Below are 23,413 nucleotides of genomic sequence, written 5' to 3'. Positions count from 1 at the left end.
GAGTTTTCGTCTTCGTTTGCCACCTTCCCTCTTTTCGGGAGTGGAAGATTATTTTTGAGGTGTCCCCCCCCACACACCCCAGTTTCTCTGTGTAACAGTCCTAGCTGTCCTGGAACTCAATTAGTAGCCCAGGCTGGCATCGAACTCACAGGAATCTGCCTGCCTCTACTTCCCAAGTGCTAGGATCAAAGACTTGTGCCACTACCACCCAGCCTTAAGGTGGATTTTTAAAACTTATTTATTTTTAGTGCATTGGTGTGTTGCCTGTGTGTATGTCTGTATGAGGGTGTTGGATGCCCTAGAATTGGAGTTACAGACAGCTGTGAGCCGTCATGTAGGTGCTGGGGATTGAGCCTGGGTTCTCTAGAAGAGCAACCAGTGCTCCCAACCACTGAGACATCTCTCCAACCTCGAGTTTTTGTATTTTGAGACAGTATTGCACACCCTAGCCCAGGCTGCTGTGGATATCGCTCTATATAAATAAAGCACTGATTGGCCAGTGACCAGGCAGGAAGTATAGGCGGGACAAGGAGAGAGGAGAATTGAGGAAGGAGGAAGGAAAGAGAGACCGGCTGGAGCCACCACCAAGACAAGGAAGATGTAAAGTACCGGTAAGCCACGAGCCACGTGGCAAAGTAAAGTTTAATAGAAATGGGCTGAATATAAGAGTGAGAGCTAGACAATGATAGGCCTGAGCTAATGGCCAAGCAGTTTAAGTAATGTAAGATTCTGTGTATTTATTTTATAAGTGGGCTCAGGGACTGGCGGGACTTGGCGGTGGGAGCTGGAGAAAAATTCTCCAGCTACACCAGGCTGGCCTAGAACTCACTATATACTCCAGACTGGCCTTTAACTCTGTAGTAGTCTGTCTGCTTCAGCCTCCTAAGTACTGGAATTCTGGGTATAAGCCACCACCATGTCTAGCTGAAGGATTTTAATTGTGTTTTAAAGTAAAAATGGGGTTGCTGTTGAATCTATTCCAGCTTCCCACGCTGACAGTTGCCTGACACCTAAAATTCATCTCAGTGCCTCTCTACTGAACCTGGACAGAATCTTTATTATTTAAAATGTAAGGGTTAAATCCCCAGGACTGAGAAGAAAGCACAATAAAGAACCTTGGGGTTGGGGTGGGGGAGATAAAAGGAAGGTAGACAGTACTGGGTGAAGGAACTGGGTAGCAGGTGGCTTCGCAGTGGCTAGAGCTCACCTTGTCTCCATTGCTTAGCATCCAGCACACAGTACCTTAAAGGTGCTCAGTAGTTACAAACTTTTTCACAAGTCATATGGCTTTCACTTACTGACATTTTATTTGTAGGTTAGAATTTATTTAATTTTTAAATATCTTTAAGAAAAATGGAGTGACTGGCTTGTTGGCAGGATGGGATAGACATGAGGCTATTGGGCCCCTTTTACTCTAGTCTCATGAAGGTCAGAGAGAGTACAACATGAAACAGGCCTTGTGACATGCCATTGGGGACAAGAGGTCTGGGGAAGGGGGAGGAGGAAAGAATTTCTACTCTGAGATGGCCAAGATCTCATAAATTCTGGAGGGTGGAGGACATTTCTAAGTCAACAAGCAGCTAGCAAATAAGTTTGACTGAATAGAAGAAATGAGTCGCCAAAGTCTAGAGCAAGATATATTGTAGAGATAGTGAACATAATAGAAACACCTGTGGAGTCCTGATGTCCAGGCCTGTGGTGCACACTGTGGGAGAAGAAAAAGGTTTTCCCGCCAGTAAAATGGTCTCTAAAACCGAAGCCTTTTTTAAGGACACTACTCTAAGAAAACTAGAGCATTTTGTCCTCGGTTGTAATTTTAGCAAAACTGGATTCTTTTCTACTTAAGAATGTTACCTGAGAATTGAGATTTCCTTTTGTTGGTTTTTGGTCTCATAGATAAAAGAATTTAAAAACAGACTCAGAAAAAAGCTTTAAATTTGAGAGAGAATCCATAGGTCAGGCAGAAAACACAGGGTAGGCAAGATACAAAATAAGTCTCTGAAGCTAGCCGGGGCGTGGTGGAGCACACCTGTGAGCTTGAGGCCAGCCTCTTCTACATAGTACAGGATACACAGCTGTCTCAGAGAAGAAAACAACAATAGCAAAAATCTCTAAAGCTTCCAGGAGGAGGAAAGCAGAGAAGAGCAAGAGAGAAAGTCATGCCTTTTCCATCAAGGTCCAAAAAAGCCAGCAAGTTTGGCAGTGGGTGATGGCAAGAAGCTGCAAGGCATTGGGTGGAGGGTCTTCAAAAAAAGAATGACAGTGTCCAAAGTGTGAGGGCGAGCTGCTTGACCAGTATGCAAAGAAGAGATAAGAAGGAAGAAAAGGAAAAGTTAGACTTTTAAAGTGAAAACCCATAGTGCACTGGGGTTTCTGTAGGATAAATATACTGTTTAAGGGGATAATTATTCCTCCCACCTTTTTAGTGTGTCACAGTGAATCAGCTTTCTTGAGGAGTGGTCTCTTGGCGGTCCCTGTTGGATTAACTCCTAAGGGAAGGGATAGCAGTGTAGTATAGGAACTTAGAATGTAAGTCTAGCTGGGTGGTGATGGTGCACAGCTTTAATCCCAGCACTCAGGAGAGGCAGGCAGATCTCTGTGAGTTCGAGACCAGCCTGATCTACAAATGGAGCTCTAGGACAGGCAGAGTTACACAGAGAAACCCTGTCTCGAAACACCCAAAAAAAAAAAAAAAAAAAAAACAAACCAAAAAACTATGTCTTGATAGAACTCAAAAATCCTATTTTGACCTGGGGGAGGAAGTAGTTTTCCTTTAATGGTTTCATCTAAGCTCTGATAACTTCACATTTTCATGTGGTATTAATTTTTAAGGAGAGGCAAAGCTGATCATTAGGAAAAAGGCCCACCTTCAATGACCTCTAAGCTTGCTAATGTCCATTCAGCTACCTAACAAGACTAGAAAATATACCAAGGAATGCAAAAAGCAAGCAGGTTATAAAACCTTGGGACCCCACCTCATTCAAACTACCATATCTCTCTTGATCTAAATTATTGTTAATACTATTGGAAAAGTTCAACTTGATTGAAAAGATGTCCACCTGGTTTGCTTCCTGTTGCTGTGGTAAGCACCCAAACACCTAACCAAAAGCAACTTGGGAAAGAAGAGTTTATTTCCTCTTATAACTGTCACTGAGGGAAGTCAGAGCAGAAACACAGAGGAATGCTGCTTTCTAGCATGCTCAGCTTGTGTCCACCCCCACCCCCACCCCCACCCCTGGAACAGGGTTTCTCTGTGTAGTTTTGGGGCCTGTCCTGGAACTCACTCTGTAGACCAGGCTGGCCTCAAACTCACAGAGATCCACCTGCCTCTGCCTCCCAAATACTGGGATTTAAGGCATGCACCACCACCACCCGGCTCTGCTTGTTTTTTGTTTTTGTTTTTAATAAAACCAAGACCACCTTCCCAGCAGTGTTACTAGTCACAGACTTGCTTACAGGACCATTTCTCAATTAAGATTCCCTCTGTCCAGATGACCCTGGCTTGTATCAAGTTGACAAAAACAAAAACATACACACACAAACTGACTGGTATAATATTCTAACCAAATATTTGAAGTAAAAGCAGTGTTGCCATTTCTTGTCATACAGAAATCTGATCAGTATTTCTTGGGTTACAAATGTTGCACAGTAGTTTTCATACAGTGGATGAAGTAGTTGTTTTTTTTTCCCCTTCCTTCCTCCTTTTGGGTAGGGGTGGAAATCTTACCCCTTAGGGGCTGGAGAGATGGCTCAGTGGTTGAAAGCACTCAGTGGCTGGCGAGTGGTGGTGGTGCATGCCTTTAATCGGGAGGCAGAGGCAGGCAGATCTCTGTGAGTTCGAGGCCAACCTGGTCTACAAATCGAGATCCAGAACAGGCACCAAAACTACACAGAGAAACCCTGTCTTGATAAACCAAAATTTAAAAAATTTTAAAAAAGACTCTTACTCCTGGGTGTGGGTGTGTGTGTAAACATTTTGTGTGTGTACACACTCTGGCATACTTGTGGAAGTCAGAGGACAACGTTGGAGAGTTGGTTTTCTCTTTCCACCATAAGGGTCCCAGGGAACAAACCCAGGTTTGATGGTAAGTATCTTTACCCCCTGACCTAAGGAGATTTTTGAAAACTGCCACCCAGTGAATCTAGCACCTGACAGAGGCTGACTGAAGTTTTTGAATGCCTCTGTAATTGCTAAAAAGTTAACTGGTTGGCCTGAGGCAGAAAGCTTTGCTTAAGTGTTTAGGTATTTAGAGAGAAAATGGACGTTTTTATAGGACAGCTGAGTTAGGATACATTGCAGTGTCAACTATGATGTTTTAATGTATTTTTAATTTAGCTGTAAATGTGCAAAGTTGACTGGTGATCGTAACCCCAAGTTGTCTGTTTTGATCACATGATCCTGCTAAGACTTGTGTAATGCCAAATGAGTCCTTGGCAGTGCTCGTGGTAGTAATTAGTAGCAGCAGTGAACGAGCAGCAGATTCAGAGAGGGCATACCTACAAACTTAGACACAGATGTTAACATGCGTGGTGTGGAAGAACGGATTTTCAAGGCTGCAGTTTTCTGACTGGTGAAAAAAAACCCAAATGCATTCTAAAACAGCAATGTATAACAAAAGAAGAATGTGTTTTGCTTGTCCACCTTTATCAGCAAGGGTGCTGATCTGTGGGTGACCTTTGCATGCATGTAAAAAGGACTTTTTCTTTTCTTTTTTTGGTTTTTCAAGACAGGGTTTCTCTGTGTAGCTTTGGAGCCTATCCTGGAACTGTAGACTAGGCTGGCCTCGAACTCACAAAGATATGCCTGCCTCTGCCTCTGCCTCCCAAGTGCTGGGATTAAAGGTGTGCACCACCACACCTGGCTAAAAAAAGACAATCTTAAAAGGATCTGTTTGCAGCCAAACATGGTGGCACAGGTCTCTAATCCCAGCACTGGGGGAGCAGAGTCAGATGGATATCTCTGAGTTTGGGAGTGGTCTACATATCAAGTTCAAGGCCAGCCAACGCTACATTGTGAGACCTTATCTCAAAGTGGCGGGTGGGGTGGGGTGGGGTGGGGTGGGGTGGAATTGTTTGCTCATTTGTGTGTGTGTGTGTGTGTGTGTGTGTGTGTGTGTGTGTGTGTGTGTGTGTGTGTGTGTGTGTGTTGGGTGGGGGGGGGCTGTCAGCTGTAGCATCAGTATGGAAGTCACAGGGCACTCTTAGGAATTGCTTCTCTCCTTCCACCCTGTGAGTCCCATGGATTGAACTTGGTAGTTAAGCTTTAGTGGTAAGCATCTTTACCCAGTGAGCCCTCTTACTGGCCTGTGTTTTATTTTTAATTGTTCTGTAGCTATTTTTGCAAGAATTGGTTGTTAGTGATTCAAGTCAGAATCATTCCCAGCATCCTTGTTGAATCAGAGCTGCTGTACTTAAGATGTTAGGAGTTGACCCAAGGATTGGGTGGGGGATTAGATAAACTAATTTTATGTAGCCAGGCCTAGTGGTGCAAGCCTGTAATCTTAAGCTATTTGAGTGGCTGAGTTAGGAGGTCAAGGCCTACCTGAGCTACAGTGAGTTCAAGGCCAACCTTGAGCAACTTAGTGAAGTCCTGACTCTGACAAGTATATTTTAGTTCCCAGTAAGAAAGTAAAGCATTTTATGGTCATTGCATAATATATAAATACATTGAATTAGTATGTTATACTTCATTAATATATAGCTATGTCAGGAGAGAAAGTAAAATGTTAAAAAAGGAAAAATTTCAAAGACAGACCAAACAAAACAAAACTATAGGCTGGGCTAGGAATGCACACGAAGTCCTGAGTTCAGCCCTCAGCACAAGTGAAGCTGAGTATAGTGGCACCTCTCTGTAAACCCTCAGTTTAGGAGGTTGAGGTAAGAGGACCAAAAGTTCAGGGTCATTCTTGGCTTTGTACTGAATTTGAGGTCAGCCTGGGCGAAACCAGACAAAGCAAATAAAAACAATGAACCTACAAAGGCTTCTAGAAGTTAGGAGACCAATGCAGTCACTGTAGTACATCACTATGATATTCCACTGGATCACTGCTGCATATCACTACCATATATCACTGGATCACTGCAGTACATCACTATGATACTCCACTGGATCACTGCTGCACATCACTGTGGCACATCACTACCATATATCACTGGACCACTGCAGTACATCACTATGATAACATCACTGCATCACTGCAGTACATCATTGTGGTGCATCACTGCATCACTGTGATACATCATTGCTGCTTCCTCAGTTGACAGACAGGTGGAAGGATCACCACAGCATTGCTTTAGAAGGCCTGTACACGTCTGGACTGGAATTGTCTGAGAGGATGAAAAGCACAAAAGATGTATTATAGTTGTTAATAACACCATCAAAGCCAGTTCTGCATATGGATATTTTGCTGTAGTATTTTAGGGTTTAGTCTGAACTTAATTTGGAGGGGTTAGTTGTCATTTGTCTTTTTGAGCCAAGATCTCACTAGATAGCCCTGACTGGCTTGGAACTTCCTATGTGTAGACCAGGTTAGCCTCACACTCACAGAGATCCGCCTACCTTTGCCTCCTGAGTGCTGCAAATTTAATTTTGTCCCCACAGAAAATAATCTCAACTCTTCTTTCTCAGAATTGATGTTTTAGCAGGTACACGTTGAAACCTCATTTAGCTATCAAATGAATTACTAACCCTGGCAGTAGTGACAGGGGCCACCTTCTCTCCTCCTTTTCCAGTCCCACGTCTTTGACACCTCATCTTTCAACTTGAACAGCTTCAGCTTTTCTCAGACTCTCAAGACAGGATTGATTTAGCTCTGGAATTGTTCCTGGTACAGCCTGGTGGATTCCAAAGATCCACTTTTTCCTCTGCTGGTCTCAGAGGGTCAGGCCCATTGGTTACGGCTTGTGTGTTTGGGGAGGTCCAAAATGAAGATAGGCTGCACTTTGGACATAGGACCTGGATACAAAAAAATAAATAAATAAACATTTGGCCTAAAAGCACCAAGTGCCTAAGTCTGTTGTCTAGGCACCTGCTAATCAGCTATGTTTCTATGAAACTAAGTCCTTTTCATGAAACTGTGGGAATAGCTAATTCTGGCCTGATGTGCGATGTGAGGTTAAAAACATGGCAACGTGTCACAACACAATTCTTGTTCTTTTTGCTGTGGGCTGACTCTACATTACTTGCTTTGTTTGCTCTAGAATGGAATCTACTCACCATTTACTAAATTGAAATGCATTTCTTGGGGGAGGCAAAGTCCAGTTCACTGGGTCTTACATCTTAAAGAGAAAGGAGCCCCACTCTCTCTCTAACTGGTGGTTTTAGAGATCTCATTTAACTGGATTAAATCCAGGTTTCAGTCTTGGGACAAATTTTTCACGAAAGAGATGTTTTGTGCCGGGCGGTGGTGGCGCACGCCTTTAATCCCAGCACTCGGGAGGCAGAGGCAGGTGGATCTTTGTGAGTTCGAGGCCAGCCTGGTCTACAGAGCGAGATCCAGGAAAAGGCGCAAAGCTACACAGAGAAACCCTGTCTCAAAAAACCAAAAAAAAAAAAAAAAAAAAAAAAAGAGATGTTTTGTGTCTTAGTTTAAAGGGATTTTTATTTATTGTCCTTGCCTTGTTCCCAATAGTACAAATCAATTTTAAAGTGCTTGTCAGTATCACAGAGGTAAGCATTAGAAAGCTTGGGCAGTAATACATGCAGACTTTGGATTCTGACAAGCATGGTCAGACTTTGGGCAAATTACTTACTCTCCAGCAGACTTGAGGTTTTGTTGTTGTTGTTTGGGAGGGGGAGGAGGGATGACAATGAACCTTACTTGACTAGTTGTGCATGGAAAGAACCTGGCCAAAATACCTGTTAGTGATTTCTACTGAAATGGTTTGTGTTTATGGTAGAAGCCAGCAGTACACTCACACTCCATGGGAGAAGTGCTGAGGAAAACCACCATTCAGTAGCCCTTGTTACTAATAAGCTTTGTGCTGCTGGCTCAGTGGCTGGATGCCTTTGGTTTTCCTCAAGGATCTGGCTATTTATTCTTAGTCACTGCTGATTGAAGAAGCTAGATCTTATTTGCAGATGGGTCAATATCTACTCCAGAGTTTACTCCATTTCTTCAAAGTGGTTTTTCTCAGCTTCTGGAATCCAGTTTAGGGGAAGCCCTTGAGATCTCTTGGCATGTCTGCTCTTAAAACATAGGCTTTTCCTGGAGTTTTTATAGCACTTAATTTGCTTAATTTATATTTAAAGGAATTTTGTGTATTGCATTGAAAGATTTCAGTTGATTGGATAAGTCCTGCAAGTGAGGGAGGTCTTTCCTGGATTCTTTTAATAGCAGGTGGCCTTTTTACAGCATTGTGACAGTTGATTTCCACCCAGGACAGTTTCAGTCTCTCAGCACAAGTAGGTAACTCCATTTTCCTTCTCCTTTCTTCTAGTAGTCTTTTCTTGTTAGGAGGGCATACCAGGACAGTGTTGGGGAAGTATGAAAAGGGAGGACAGCCTTGCCAGTTTGCACTTTAAAATAGGTCAGAAATGAACCATGAATCTCACATGCCATGTCCTAGACTCAAGCTGCAATCTCCTATAGCATCGCCAGTGTTAAACTGGTACTGCTGGGGATGTAGCTTAGTGTCAGTGTTTTCCTAGCCCATACAGATCCCTGGGTTTAATCCCCAGTACCAGAGGGGGGTACCAAAAACTGACTTTTGTCCTTCTTCCAGGCAACCCTGAATTGATTTCCCTTTTGCATATACAGAGAATAGGAAAAGAAACAAAAATCTTTTTCTTTTTCTTTTTTTGTTTTTTGTTTTTGGTTTTTTCGAGACAGGATTTCTCTGTGTAGTTTTGGTGCCTGTCCTGGATCTCACTTTGTAGACCAGGTTGGCCTCGAGTTCACAGAGATTCCCCCTGATTCTGCCTCCCGAGTGCTGGGATTAAAGGCGTGCACCACCACTGCCCGGTGGAAACAAAGATCTTTAAAAGAAATATGCTTACATACTTAGTTATGTTACAGTAAAGAATCATCTTTATCATTTGAGTTGGGAAATAGAATGTTTGAAGTTTTCCCCCCCCTCTCCCTCCAAGACAGAATCTTCCTATATATCCCCTACTATGTGCTATATAGACCAGGCTGGCTCAAAGTCGGAGATCCACCCACCTCTGCCTACTGAGTGCTAGGATTAAAGATGTGCACCACCACACCTGGTTACTTTGGGATACTTTTGATTGAGGTTTCTAGTTCTTTTTTTTCCCCAATAATTTTATTTATTTTTATTTCATGTGCACCAGTGTTTTGCCTGCATGTATGTCTATGTGAGGGTATCAGATCCTCTGGAACTGGAGTTAACAGACAGCAGACAGTTGTGAGCTGCCTTGGGGGTGCTGGGAATTGAACCCAGGTCCTCTGGAAGAGCAGCCAATGCTCTTAACCACTGAGCCGTCTGTCTCTCCAGCCTTGGTTTGCTCTTTTCTTTTTTTGTTTTGTTTTGTTTTGTTTTGTTTTTGTTTTTCGAGACAAGGTTTCTCTGTGTAGCTTTGTGCCTTTCCTGGAACTCACTCTATAGCCCAGGCTGGCCTTGAACTCACAGAGATCCGCCTGCCTCTGCCTCCCAAGTGCTGGGATTAAAGGCGTGCGGCAATTTGCTCTTTTCTTTTTTTTTTTTTTTTTTTAAAGATTTATTTATTTATTATGTATACAGTGCTCTGCTTGCATGTATCCCTGCAGGCCAGAAGAGGGCACCAGATCTCATTACAGATGGTTTTGAGCCACCATGTGGTTGCTGGGAATTGAACTCAGGACCTCTGGAAGAGCAGTCAGTGCTCTTAACCTCTGAGCCATCTCTCCAGCCCCAATTTGCTCTTTTCAAATGCTGTTTGTTGTGTCTTGACTTGCACCCAGGTAGTGGGTGGATGGTGAGAAGGCCAGCCAGCACCACAGATGAACATGGTGTGAAGAGGGAACGCTGGGAGATAAGGACCTCTTTCAGCATTCTGAGTCTCTGCTGTCACTCCATTCCACCTTCCACACCAATATGCTTTTTGTCACTAGTGTTCTTCCAGTGACAAATGGGGAAACACTTTTCAGGAGACTATATTATTAAGATCTGAAGGCTGTGACCTGTTTTGTATTGAGAAGTCAGTTGCCCTCAGTGGATTACCTGAAAATGTTTTTCCTGGAAGTTTGCAAATTTAGAAGTGTCACAAGCTTGCAAGCCTAGCACTTGGGAGGAGACAGCAGAACTGCCATAAATTCAAGGATAGCCTCCATGTTAAGACACTGTCCCGAACTCTCAAACCCAGCCCTTCAAAACCAAAACCAAAAGAGACAGTAGTTGTGACATACTGGAAAAAATTCAGTGTTGGCTTTCAGTGGCTCACTTACAAAGCATGTGTGTGGTGTGTGCAAGGCCCTAGAGGTTTGCACTCTCAACAGCAGAGGCAAAGGAAAACTGACTGTATGAGGGAATGTCTAAATGTCCCCTGTGGGCTGGAATATCAAGCAAGATGAAAGGCTACAGCACGAACTAATTTGTGGTGTTGTTACTGTTTTGGTGGGTTTTTGTTGTTTTGTTTTTAAGATTTATTTCTACTTTATTTTATGTGTATGAATGTTTTGCCTGCAAGTATGGGTGTGCACCACTCTGGTACTTTCAGAGGTCTGAAGAGGCCAGTGGATTCCCTACAGCTGGAGTTCTGGATGGTTGTGAGCTACCATGTAGATGCTGGGAACTGAACCCAGGTCCTCTGGAAGCAAGAGCAACAACTATTCTTAACCACTGTGCCATCTCTCCAGCTCCTGGTTTGGTGTTTGGAGAGTAGATCTCAGATAGTGCAGGCTGTCCTCAAACTTAATGTAACCAGGCTTGACTTTGAAATCCTGATCTCTTGACTCTGTATCCTAAGTGCGGGATGCAGGCTTTGGACACCATACCTGGCAGACTTTGTTGTATTGTGTTGTGTTTTTGAAACAGTCTCAGTTTGTAACCCAGGTTGGCCTGGAACTTACTGTGTAGCACAGGGTATCCTCAAATTTGAAGCAGTTCCTTCTGTCTGACCCTCCCCAAATTGAGGAATTTTAGGTGTGAACTACTATGCCTATCTGAAAGGAGTCCTTTTAATTTAGTTTGAATGTCTCTGAATAGAATGTAAACAGGCTGGATTATTTCTTTTGGACTCCTTTGGGTCCATCAGCCTGTTGGACAGATCTATAAATCACTTCCAGTATCATACTAACTTGAAGCTTGGCCCTAGACCTAAAACTGCTCCAGTGAGGTTATAAGGATCATCCTGAAGTTTAGTAATGTGACTCCTTTTCCTTTCCAGGGAAGCAGAATCCTTCAAGGAACAAGGGAACGCATACTATGCTAAGAAGGACTACAATGAAGCTTACAACTACTACACAAAAGCCATAGGTGAGAAGGACCTGGTAACCGCAGTAGATAGGTTTATTTGCCAGACACTGCTGTAGGTGGTTTCTGCCTACAAAGCACCTTTTGCTTAGTGAGTGGTGAGCTCATGACTAATCAATCATCTTGGGATCGGTGATTTTTTTTTTTCTAGTTGAGATGCCCAGCACATGCATCTGATTGTTGGTGCTTCCTTTTTCTGTCTTAGGAAATGGCCTTTGAGGGTAAAATTGAATTTTATCTCCATGCTTTAATTTGCCAGCATATTTTATTTATTTTTATGACAGTTTCATGTAAACCAGCATTGAACTTGCTTTTGTGGTTGAATATGATCTTGAACACACACAGCAAGAGCTCTTGTTTTGTTGTGTCCTGTTGAGGCGCTGGGGATGAAACCAGATCTTTCCGAATGCCTGTGTAGAAAGGCTCTACCTTTGTACTACAGGCCAGCCCCTAAAGCCATAACTTTTAAAATTGGATGCATCGTTGCTCTTCTCCATTTCCACAAATAGAAGTTTGGCTGTGACCTTTAGAGAGAGTGTGTCAGCATGGGAAGAGATTACATGCAGTTGAGGGTTTCTGCTTGCTCTCTACTTCTCATTCACCCCCTCAGCCGTTTTATTTTTATTCTTGTTATTAGTGTGTGTGTACATTCATGTGTGCTTGCTTTGGCACATGTGGAAGTCAAGATAACATGCTGGAGTTGGTACTCTCCTTCAGCATGTGGACCATGTGGAATGTAACTTAGGTCATGGAGCTTGACAAATGCCTTTATCTGCTAAGGCTGGCCCTGTTTTTTTTTTTTTGTTTGTTTGTTTGTTTGTTTTTTGTTTTTTTTTTTTTGTTTTTTTTTTTTTGGTTTTTCGAGACAGGGTTTCTCTGTGTAGCTTTGTGCCTCTCCTGGAACTCACTTGGTAGCCCAGGCTGGCCTCGAACTCACAGAGATCCTCCTGGCTCTGCCTCCCGAGTGCTGGGATTAAAGGTGTGCGCCACCACCGCCCCGCTTGTTTTGTTTTTTAAGATTTATGTATTTATTATACATACAGTGTTCTGTGTGCATGTGTCCTTGCAGGCCAGAAGAGGGCACCAGATCTCATTACAGGTGGTTGTGAGCCACCATGTGGTTGCTGGGAATTGAACTCAGGACCTTTGGAAGAGCAGTCAGTGCTCTTAACCACTGAGCCATCTCTCCAGCCCCCTGTTTGTTTTTTAAATTAACTTTATTGAAAAAAACAAAACAAAACACATACCTAAATTAACGAGACTTTACAGTTAGAATAGGCATTTTGAAGCTGTGGAGCATTACATTAGATTTTACACTTTTACTGTCAAATATATTTTTAATATACTTATCCACCACTAAAACCAAAAAACTTCATGACAGAATGAGAACTAGATAAGCTTTTAGGTTTATATCTTCTTTTATAACTTGTGTCCATTATCTGCATTTAGTCTTTACTCATGCCCAAATAGTTAACCCTTTCTTGTTCTTTTCTGCATGTTGCACTATACTTACATGTGTGTTCATTTGTTTACATGTATATAGAAGTTATAGGCTAGGATTTGCACATGAGGGAGACCATGTAGGGTTTTTTTCTTTCTCAGATTATGTGATCTCGCTTAATATTACACATTCTAGGTCCCTCGGTTTTCAGCACATTTTGTGATTGCATCTTCCTTAACTGAACAGAATCCCATCTCTATGGACATCGAGGTTTATCTCAGTTCTTTGCTGTAGGGATCATCAATTGCTTTTCCACATTAGTCATGGAGGCAGAGTCTCTCAGTCAAATCTAGTTGATAGCTAATTTGTTCAGGGAGTCCCCTATCTGTGCCCTCTGAGGTTGGAGTTATAGGCAGGTCACCATGCTTGTCCAGCATTTACTTGGGTTCTGGACATCTTGATGCTGATTCTCACTGTATGACAAGTGTAAATACTGAGACAGCTCACCAGGCCTCCCTTGAAATAGTTCTCTGAGACATGGTCCTCTAGTTTTAAATCAGTAGCCTAGGCTGAACTTTTTGTTTTGTTTTGTCTGAGACAGCCTCACTATGTAGCCTTGGCTGGCTTGGAACTGGCTACCATAGACCAGGCTGGTCTTAAACTTAATAGATCTTCTATTTCTGTCTCTGGAGTTCTGGGATTAAAGGTGTGAACCACCATACCCAGCTGAACTTTTTTTTTTTTTTTTTTTTAACTTTTTGTTTGTTGGTTTGTTTTTTGAGACAGGGTTTCTCTATGTAGTTTTGGTGCCTGTCCTGGATCTTGCTCTGTAGACCAGGCTGGCCTCAAACTCACAGAGATCCGCCTGCCTCTGCCTCCCGAGTGCTGGGATTAAAGGCGGCCGCCGCCGCCGCTGCCGCCACCGCCACCCGGCACATATTTTTATATTGTTAAATTTTATGTGCATTGAGTGTTTTGTATGTATGCTTGTGCACCATGTATGTACATGGTCCCCACAAAAATTAGAAGAGGGTATCATATCAGATCCCTTGGAACGGGCATTACAGGTGCTTGTGAGCCACCATATAGGTGCTAGGATCAAATCCGAGTCCTCTGTAAGAGCAACAAGTGCTCTTACTCACTGAGCCATCTCTCTAGCCCTCCGTGCTGAACTTTTTGTGTTCTCTTACTTTTCCTATAGATATGTGTCCTAAAAACGCTAGCTATTATGGTAATCGAGCAGCCACATTGATGATGCTTGGACGGTTCCGGGAAGCTCTCGGAGATGCTCAGCAGTCAGTGAGATTGGATGACAGTTTTGTCCGGGTATGTTATGTGGCTCTTGGTGGAGGCTAAGTGTCTGCCATTGTGTTCCTCTAGCCCAGGTTTCCCAGGTCTGCAGATCATTCTCTAGAGTGCTGTCCTGAGCAGTGCAGATACTGCACAGTATCCATTGTGACAGCCACAACCATCTCCTAATTGTGACAAATGTCCCCTGAAGAGCAAGTGCTCCCCTTGAGAACCACTCCCCTAGCCTTCTCACCGTGTGTTGGTGTATGGAGTGTTGGTTGTTGGTGCTGATTTCTTTCTGCCTCTGCAGTCATGCTCCTTTCCTTCCTCTGCACTCTTTCCCTAGGGACACCTCCGAGAAGGCAAATGCCACCTCTCACTTGGGAATGCAATGGCAGCATGTCGCAGTTTCCAAAGAGCCCTAGAACTGGATCATAAAAATGCCCAGGCACAACAGGAGGTAGGTCTGATCTGCTAGTATGAGAGGTGATAGTGTGGTGCATCTGGAAGGAATAGTGGCCCAGAAGACAGGACTGACAGTCCCACTTCACCAGCAGCCACACTTAGCTGACTTACGGCAAATCTCATAGTCTCTGGGACTGTTTCCTTAACTGTTGAACGGGTTTTGAGTCTGTAAAAAGTGGAAGGTTTCTGAGATGACTGGCTATCGAATGGGCAGATGCTTCAAGGAACTAAGTTGAGTAAAGTTTAAAGCATTTGAGTAAATTCAAGGCTGGGATGTAGCCCAGTTATAGAGCACTTGTCTAGCATGTTCTGAGACCAGGGTTCAGACCTTGGTGCTGTCAAAAAGAATTAGAGTGTGTTCAAATCTGGCACACATCTTTCAGTTCTGCCTTCATTCAGTTGGTGCCTAGATGCATTTTAGTGAGCATCTCAAAACTGCCCAACTCCTAGCCTGCATTGTCTATATTTTGTGTAACTCGTTATATGGCTTCTGTCTTCCTAACAAGAAGTTCAAATTAAGCATAAAGTTTGGTCTTCCTCTTTCCTATTTTCTCTTAAAAGATCGGGTCTCAGGGCTGGGAATGTAGCTCAGCAGGCAGAGTGCTTGCCCGGCATGGATCAGGCCCTGGGTTCAGTCCCATTCCCAATAAACCCGTACATGGTGGTGCATACTTTGGAATCCCAGCTACATAATAAGTGTAAGGCTAGCCCAGGGTACATGAGACCTTGTCTCAAACAAAAAAGAATGTCTCCATGTAGCCCAGGCTAACTGACCTCATCCTTCACCAGCATTTTTAGAAAATACTCAATTTAATTCTAATTTTCCTTACTCTGTGTGTGTGTGTGTGTGTGTGTGTGTGTGTGTGTGTGTGTGTGTGTGGTGTGTTTATGTGTGTACTAGAAATCAGTGTGTTTTGTGGTTTTATTTTGTTTTTGTTTTTAAACTAATGTGTGTACATGTTCTTGTTTGTATGAGGGCAGTCTTGCACTGGCTTTGGTAATCATGTTAGAGATCAGGGTTGTTGTCTTAAAGGTCAATTCTCACCTTCCACCTTGTTTGGAACAGGGTCTGTAGTTTTTGTCTTTGAGATGAGGGTCTCGCTATGTACCCCTAACTGGCCTGGAACTCACTATCTAGACCAGGCCTCTCAAGGGTCTTAAGGGTTGGGATTAAAAGTGTGCGTTACCATGCCCAGCAAGACAGAGTCTCTTGTTGCTTCTGCATCCTCACCCCAGGCTAGCTGACACTCCAGCTACTAGGGAGTCCACTTTCCCCACCCACCTTGCCATAGCAGCGCTGGGCTTGCATGTGCACACAGCCATGTCTGCTTCAGCATGGGTTCTGGGATTTGATCTCAGTTTACACACTGAGTCATCTCCTTAACCTTGCTTTGTTTGTTTGTTTGTTTATATATGCCACCTGTATATTCATGCCTACAGAGGCCAAAAGAGTGCGTCAAATCCCCTGGAGCTAGAGTTACAAGTTGTGAGCTTCCTAACAGGGGTGCTGGGACTGAACTCAGTACTCTAAGGAAGAATAGCAAGAGCCCCTGACCACTGAGCCGTCGCTCCTATATCCCGCTCCATGCCTCCCCCACTTTTAATTGGATTTTTGAGACAAGATCTCTCTGTATCTCAAGCTATCCAACTCAATGTGTAATTCAGGCTAACCTCAAACTTGATATTCTCCTGCCTCAACCTCCTGAGTACTGGTGTTATAGACATGTACACCATGCCTGGTTCTTTGATGTGACTTTTTTCCCATTGTCTTTTGAGATTGGGTTTCATTGTGTAGCTATGTAGCTCTGACTGGCCTCACACTCTCAGAAATCTACCTGACTCTGTCTTTTAAGTGCTTGGATTGAAGGCATCTACCACAGTGCCCAGCTTCAGGTATTTTGTTGTTGTTGCTGAGACAGTCTCAACGTGTAGCCTTGGCTGACCTTTAACTCACCACACAAACTAGGCTGGCCTCAAACTCAAGAGATCTGCCTGCTTCTGCCTCCCCAGCGCTGGGTTTACAGGTGTGTGCCACCACACCTGGCCTCACTGATATTCTTGAAAGAACAAATTCATCAAGGTCTTAGTGACTTGTGTGATTGGTCAACCTAACTTAATGTATTTTTTTCCCGGTGTAGTTCAAGAACGCCAATGCAGTCATGGAATATGAGAAAATAGCAGAAGTGGATTTTGAAAAGCGAGATTTCCGGAAGGTAAAGTAGAAGTGAAGGAGCCTCCCCTCCTCGGTACTGTTCTAGTACAGAAAAACCTAGCATGGTACAGTGTCACTTGAATTTGGCTTTTAATTTTTTCTCTCTTAAAAGTTTATTTTCTTAATTATATTTGGCTTTTTGCTAAAAAGCAAAAATCAACTTGCTTATTCCCATTGATTACGTAAGGTAGTATCTCAGGACTGAACTGATTAATGAAGGAAAAGCCACTTGGAAATAAATACAGGGGTTGAATAATCCATTTTTCTCTGATTATGAGAGTTAAACTCTTTCTTCTGTGGAATAGGTGCTATAAAGCAGAGTGTGGAGAAGCCCTTGTTTATGTTTTGGAGAGTGTGTGTAATCTGTTGCCACACTGTTGTGCAGCAGTCTCCCAGCCTCGGCCTCCGGAGTGCTGGGCTGCAGCCTGAGCCACCACTGTCTTTTGGATGGTATTTTGGGTCTTGCTGTGTAGTCCAGGCTTGCCTGAGAATTGGCAGCCCTCTTGCTGCCGCTATACCCAGCTTGGTGTTAGACTTTAATAAACATTACAGTGTGTGGTAGTTTTTGACAATCTATGTGTTAAAGGGGGTTGATGTATCTGAAAATTTAGTATGAAAGTTCCAGGATCTTTCTAGATCTTGGAGTTAAGCATAAAGTATTGGTCCCTCTGTTTCTTAGATGCTAAAGAGAACTAGCTTTCACTAAAGAATCAAAGCAGGAAGTGGCCGGGCGGTGGTGGCGCACTCCTTTAATCCCAGCACTTGGGAGGCAGAGCCAGGCGGATCTCTGTGAGTTCGAGGCCAGCCTGGACTACCAAGTGAGTTCCAGGAAAGGCGCAAAGCTACACAGAGAAACCCTGTCTCGAAAAACCAAAAAAAAAAGAAAAAAAAAAAAAAGAAAATCAAAGCAGGAAGTGGAAGGCCAGCAGACACCAAAAATCCTAATCGGGAGATTTTTTTTAGGGTCCATTTGACGAAGAGATTTCAGTCCAAGGGAGGAAGTTGTTGCCTCAAATGTAGGAGTTTGCTCAGGGCTTTCAGTAGCAAGTGTTGAGTAAATGTTTTGGGGAACAAGTAAGCATCCGTCTTAACCCTCATATTGTGAGGGCCTTTACTCAGGAATTAATATGTCTGACGAGCTTGTGCAGAGTCCCGATACTCACTATCATCCTCCTGCTGGTTGGCTTTGATAATCATAATGTCTTTGGAGTGTGATTCATGCTGTTTGTGTGTGTGTGTGTGTGTGTGTGTGTGTGTGTGTGTGTGTGTGTGTGTGTGTGTTTGGGTTTGGAGAGCAGTTCTAACTACTGTCACGTTTTTTTCTGAGGCTCACATAGGCCAAAGCTTTGTCTTGAAAGCAGTCTTTTGGATTTCTTTTTCTCTCTTGCCTACTCTGGAGCCAGCATCCTGAGTTTGTAACAGAATCCTCTGTCTCTGACATCCCAGCCCCCCCACTGTAGCTCATGGTGATGTCACAAATGAAGAATTATGATCCTGGCAGGGGAAACAGATGAACTTGGAAGAAACAAAGATCTTGTTTGCCTGCAGCTGTCCCCACTGGGGACGCGTGGGGGTGGGAGGCGAAGCACCGAGCCTCCAGCTGATGCTCCGCACCACGGGCAGAGCCGGCTCTGCATAGAACGCTGTCCTCGGGAAGCCAGAGGGTGTGGCCACCGAAATGGTGACTGGCTTTTTCCTCTCCTCCTTCTCCTTCTCCTTCTGTTTGAAGAAATTGGTACCACAGCTCCACCTCCTTGATACTTCAGTGGTCGTTACTGTCCCTGAAACTTGCAGGGATCTGTGCCACCCAAGGAGCGGGCCATCTTATCAGTGCTGTCTTGGCAGCACAAAAGGTCTTAGTGAACAGCCCAGTGTTTCAGTATTTACTTTCTTGCTTGTGGGTTTTTCTTTTTTGCTGTTGAAACAGGGTTTCTTTATGTAGCCTTGGGTGTCCTGGAACTCAGAGATCTACCTGCCTCTGCCTCCTCAGTGCTCAGATTACAGGTGTGTGCCACCACTGCCTGGCTTTTTGTTTTTTGAGTCAAGGTCTCTATATAGCACTGGCTGTGCTGGAACTCACCTTGTAGACCAGGCTGGCCTTGAACTCAGATGTGCTTGCTACTTTACTCATCTTACTTGGGTTTTTAATCTTAATTTTCAAATAGGTCTTATTCATGGTGCAAAACCTAAAAAGTATGAAAAAAATGTTTAGTGATGAGTGTCCCTTCAAACAGGCCCTCTGATTGGCCGAGTTTTTACTCCTCTCTCTGCTCCCTGGCCCCAGTGTCAAGCATGGTAGGTAAGAGCTCTACCATTGAGCCCTATCCACAGTTCATGTATCTTCCATTTTCTTGTACCATGTTTTTATTCATACATCAGATACAGATTTTTAGTTTTGTTTGCATGAAAGGTAGTATACTATTCATATTCTGTACTTTTTTCCCCCCACTGAATAGGTCTTGGAGGTCTTTCCACAGTAGTACATGGAACATTTGTGCATTCTACTTTAGAGTTATAGAGTATACCATTATAGCAGTGTACATTGATGAAAGTTATCTTTCATTGCTTTTAGAATTCATGTTCCGAGTCTTAGAGGTAGTGGTGTCCCCAGATTTCTCCTTTGGTCTGCTATTCTTAGGGAGACTATGATTTAGTGAGGCTATCCCAGGAATAGCAGCTAAATAGAAATGAAAGCTCAGAGAACAAAGTTGTGAAAGGAGAAAGGGGTGTGAACTCATGGAGACCTGTGTGGCTGAAAGAGTGAACTTACTGCAGCTTTGGTAGGTGTGTGAGATACTGGGCTTGAGATTTACACACAGCAGCCTGTAGGGAGGAAATGTGACAGCCGTTAGAGTCCTTCCGGATGGACTTTCACAGCAACATCTACACTGAGATAAATGTCAGAAGGGCCAACCCAGTAGTTAGCTGTGAAACTTGATGAGTGTGGTGGCAAACTGCTTTAAACCTAGCACCTAGGAGGCAGAAGAAGGTGAGCTACCATGTGGGTTCTGGGAATTGAACCCAGGTCCTCTGGAAGAACAGCCAGTGCTCTTAAGCACTGAGCCATTTCTCCAGGCTTATCACCCCCCCACACACACACCCCAATCTTTTAAGTAGGTGAAGCTGTTGTCACAGGAAAAGAAGGAAGACAGCAGTTTCTGTAATGTGTGCAACACTGATTCAGTGCCAGGGTATTCTTGCCATTCTTGTCTTGCTTAGCAGGTTAAGCCTTACAGACATTGAAAGTAGTAAATAACAGTGTCTGTGAGAAGAATGTGAGCTTTGATCCTAGTCACTGTGGTTCACCATGGAGGCTGCTTAGCTTGGTTGAGGTTAGAGGCTCTGGAGTCCTGCTGTATGTAAGGTAGAACTTGGATGACCTAGAACCTTGCTTCGTTCTCTATTTTTTAGTCTTCTCATCACTAAAATAAAGGTAATGATATCACTTATTAATTCTGTGGGCTAATAAAGTACTTACTTATTCTTAGCTGTCATTATATGACTCTGCTGTTCTCATTTTATTGTTTTCATTGAATGAATATGTATAAACTTTGATATTACTTTACCACTAAGCAGTAAACCCAGGTAATGTCTGAGCATTGAGTCTGTTGTGACCAAACTCAAGTGGAAGACATTTCTGGAGTCCAAGATGAAGAGCTTATTTGCTTTCCTCTTCCCTTAGGTTGTTTTCTGCATGGACCGTGCCCTAGAATTCGCCCCTGCCTGCCATCGCTTCAAAATCCTCAAAGCAGAATGTTTAGCAATGCTGGGTCGATACCCAGAAGCACAGTTTGTGGCCAGGTATGCAGTCTGGCCAATTCACCACTGAGATGCAGATAGGACTGCAGGTGCTGGCTGCTCTCTACATCTGCATGAGAGCTGTGGGTGTGTCAGCTAGGCTTGCTCAGACCTTCCTGGAGCTAAAGCCAGAGGTTAAATCAGATTAGATCCAAGACCCACAAGGTACGAAGGATGTAGTGGTGCAGCAGGTGCTTGAGCGTATGTGAAAGAATTTAATGAGTGTGTTTGTTTTAACCTTTAATTTCATGTATATCTAGGATAGAAGGATAACTCTTTGGGAGTTGGTTCTCTCCTTCCACCTATGGAAGGTTTGGGGGATTGAATTTAGGTGGTCAGGCTTGGCAGCTAATGCTCTTAGCCGGTGAGAAGTCTCACTGGCCTGGGTTTGTTTGTTTGAATGCAGTCCTTTCTACTCCAGGAAACTCTTTAGCTATCCATATAGTAACTATTTTATCATTTGCAGGTCCCGGGTCTCTATTGCAACTGCTCAGCTCTGCCCTCTGCCATTATAGTGCAGAAGCAGCCACAGATAATAGCTGAGTTGGTATAAATCAAATTTTATTTACATGATCCAGTGGCAGGGTTAGGGATATAGCTCAGCAGTAAAGTGCTTGTGTAGCCTGGCTTCTGTCCCAGTACCATAGGAGTGGTAGGGAGGCAGTTGCAGAAGTTCTGACATGGTGTGGCTCATTGGTAGACCTTGTGCTTAGCTTGCGCTAAGCCTTTAGTTCAGTCCCTATTACCAAACACCTATCACCAAACTATAAGGGGAAAAGGAAATAAAAAATATTAAAAGAAAGGACTTGCCCTGTGGGCATTAGTTTTCCAACCCATCTTCTAGTCCAGTAAAAGATTGTGAGGCACACCCAGGTGGTGGTGGTACATGCCTTTAATCCCAGTACTTGGGAGGCAGAGGCAGGTGGATCTCTGAGTTCAAGGCCAGCCTGGTCTACAAAGTGAGTTCCAGGACAGCCAGGACTGTTAGCCAGAGAAATTCTGTCTTGGAAACACAAAAGAAAAGATCATGAGACACAAGAAATGTGTTGGGTGAGAATGGTAGGGGAGAGAGGTTGGGTTCAGCCGTAAAATGTTTGCCTCTCGTATACAAGGTCCTGGGTTTAATCCCTGGTACTGATGGAGGTGGGGAGAATGAAGAAAGAAAAATTTATTGACGATAACTATAGGTAGTTTATTTTAACAAGGTTTGGGAGTAGTTCTTAGGAATCTGTTTACCTGTGAATACTTTGAATACTAGAGCCATGATCGAGGAACAGTCTGACCACAGATGGTAGGAATGGTCAGGACATTCCAAATCACAGCTGAATGTGTTCTTGTTATTGCAGTGACATTTTACGAATGGATTCCACCAATGCTGATGCTCTGTACGTCCGTGGTCTTTGCCTTTATTATGAAGATTGTATTGAGAAGGCTGTTCAGTTTTTTGTGCAGGCTCTCAGGATGGCTCCTGACCACGAGAAGGCTTGTGTTGCTTGCAGAGTAAGTTCTTGGCATGATGACCTAAGAATCAGAGTGGGAATAAAGCTTCCTTTCATATCTTAAATTATGAGTGAAACTGGGGTTATAGCTCAGTCAGTGGTAGGGTGTCTGTTTATCATGCCTGGGGGCCTGGGTTCCATCCCTGGTACTAAGTGGGAAGAGAGGACAATAATGATGCTGGCTAGACTGGAAGAATTGAGACTCAGAAGGACTGTGACAGCTAGCTCCATTTGTCACTTTGTCAGAGCATCCCTGAGCAGTCTAGGTGGTGGGGGACTGTCCTATCAGACTGCTGGGGTTGAAGAAATTGAAAATACTATCCTCACTGTTGAGAGAACTGAGGCTTTCTGGGTTGAACTGACCACACCTTGCTTTTCTCTAGAATGCCAAAGCCCTGAAAGCCAAAAAGGAAGACGGGAATAAAGCATTTAAGGAAGGAAATTACAAGCTAGCATATGAACTGTACACAGAAGCCTTGGGGATAGACCCCAACAACATAAAAACAAATGCTAAACTCTACTGTAATCGGGGTACGGTTAATTCCAAGGTAAGCGTTTGGTCTGGGATATCAGAAGTCTTCGGAGATCTGCTCAGCAGCAATAAGCCAGATAAAGAGGGAAGGATGTCCCTGTCTTGTAAGGAACCACCTTCTGAGGTGCAAACCTACGTATTTTGTGGCATTGAGACCTTGTGGGACAGGTTGGCAGGCTGTCCCTCCTGTCTGTTGTTCCTCAGTTGTCTCTTTCCATTTGAACAAGTGTCTCCTCTTTACATTGGCGCTAGGGTTTGTTTATTCTTCAGGAGTGAGATAGAGGAAATTAACAACGTTCATTGGGCTTTTTAAAATCCCCAAGTAACCGATGGTCACCATGTGTAACTGAGAGTGACCGAAGTCGTCCTGTGACCCTATCCACAATGAGAAAGGTTAGGCTTCTGCTCTTGTAGAATTCTAGTAGTTAAAAATTGCAGTCTTGGGCTAGAGGGATAGCTCAGAGGTTAAGAGCACTAGCTGCTCTTCCAGAGGTCCTGAGTTCAATTCCCAGCCACCACATGGTGGCTCACAGCTATCTATAATGAGATCTAGTGCCCTCTTCTGATGTGCAGGCATACATACAGGCAGAACACTGTATACATAATAAATAAATAAATCTTTAAAAAAAAATGCAGTCTTTCTGGTTCCTGTAGTTGACCTGTAGAAGAGTGAAGGGTGGGACCCTGGGACCTATCGTTTTGGTTAGGCACTAACATGACATGCTAAGGAACTTTAGCAGTGACTGGCTTTTATCACATAGTAA

The 23,413-nt window shown here is 43.6% G+C and overlaps 1 protein-coding gene across 3 annotated transcripts in view; it reads left to right on the top strand.

Annotated features, from left to right (window-relative positions):
* The window catches only part of Dnajc7 (DnaJ heat shock protein family (Hsp40) member C7), a 39,877-nt gene that overhangs the window by 9,174 nt on the left and 7,290 nt on the right, over window positions 1-23,413 (top strand). For all 3 annotated transcript variants that reach the window (XM_059271783.1, XM_059271784.1, XM_059271785.1), the window contains exons 2-8: window positions 11,327-11,415; window positions 14,055-14,179; window positions 14,490-14,603; window positions 16,747-16,821; window positions 20,503-20,621; window positions 21,965-22,118; window positions 22,501-22,665. In XM_059271783.1, the coding sequence (XP_059127766.1) occupies window positions 11,327-11,415; window positions 14,055-14,179; window positions 14,490-14,603; window positions 16,747-16,821; window positions 20,503-20,621; window positions 21,965-22,118; window positions 22,501-22,665 (841 nt within the window). The remainder of the gene's footprint in view (window positions 1-11,326; window positions 11,416-14,054; window positions 14,180-14,489; window positions 14,604-16,746; window positions 16,822-20,502; window positions 20,622-21,964; window positions 22,119-22,500; window positions 22,666-23,413) is intronic.

Source organism: Peromyscus eremicus, chromosome 8a (assembly GCF_949786415.1).
Source record: "Peromyscus eremicus chromosome 8a, PerEre_H2_v1, whole genome shotgun sequence".
Lineage (NCBI taxonomy): Eukaryota > Metazoa > Chordata > Mammalia > Rodentia > Cricetidae > Peromyscus > Peromyscus eremicus.
The sequence above is the reverse complement of the archived record's forward strand: the minus strand, read 5'-3'. Positions and strand labels throughout refer to the sequence as shown.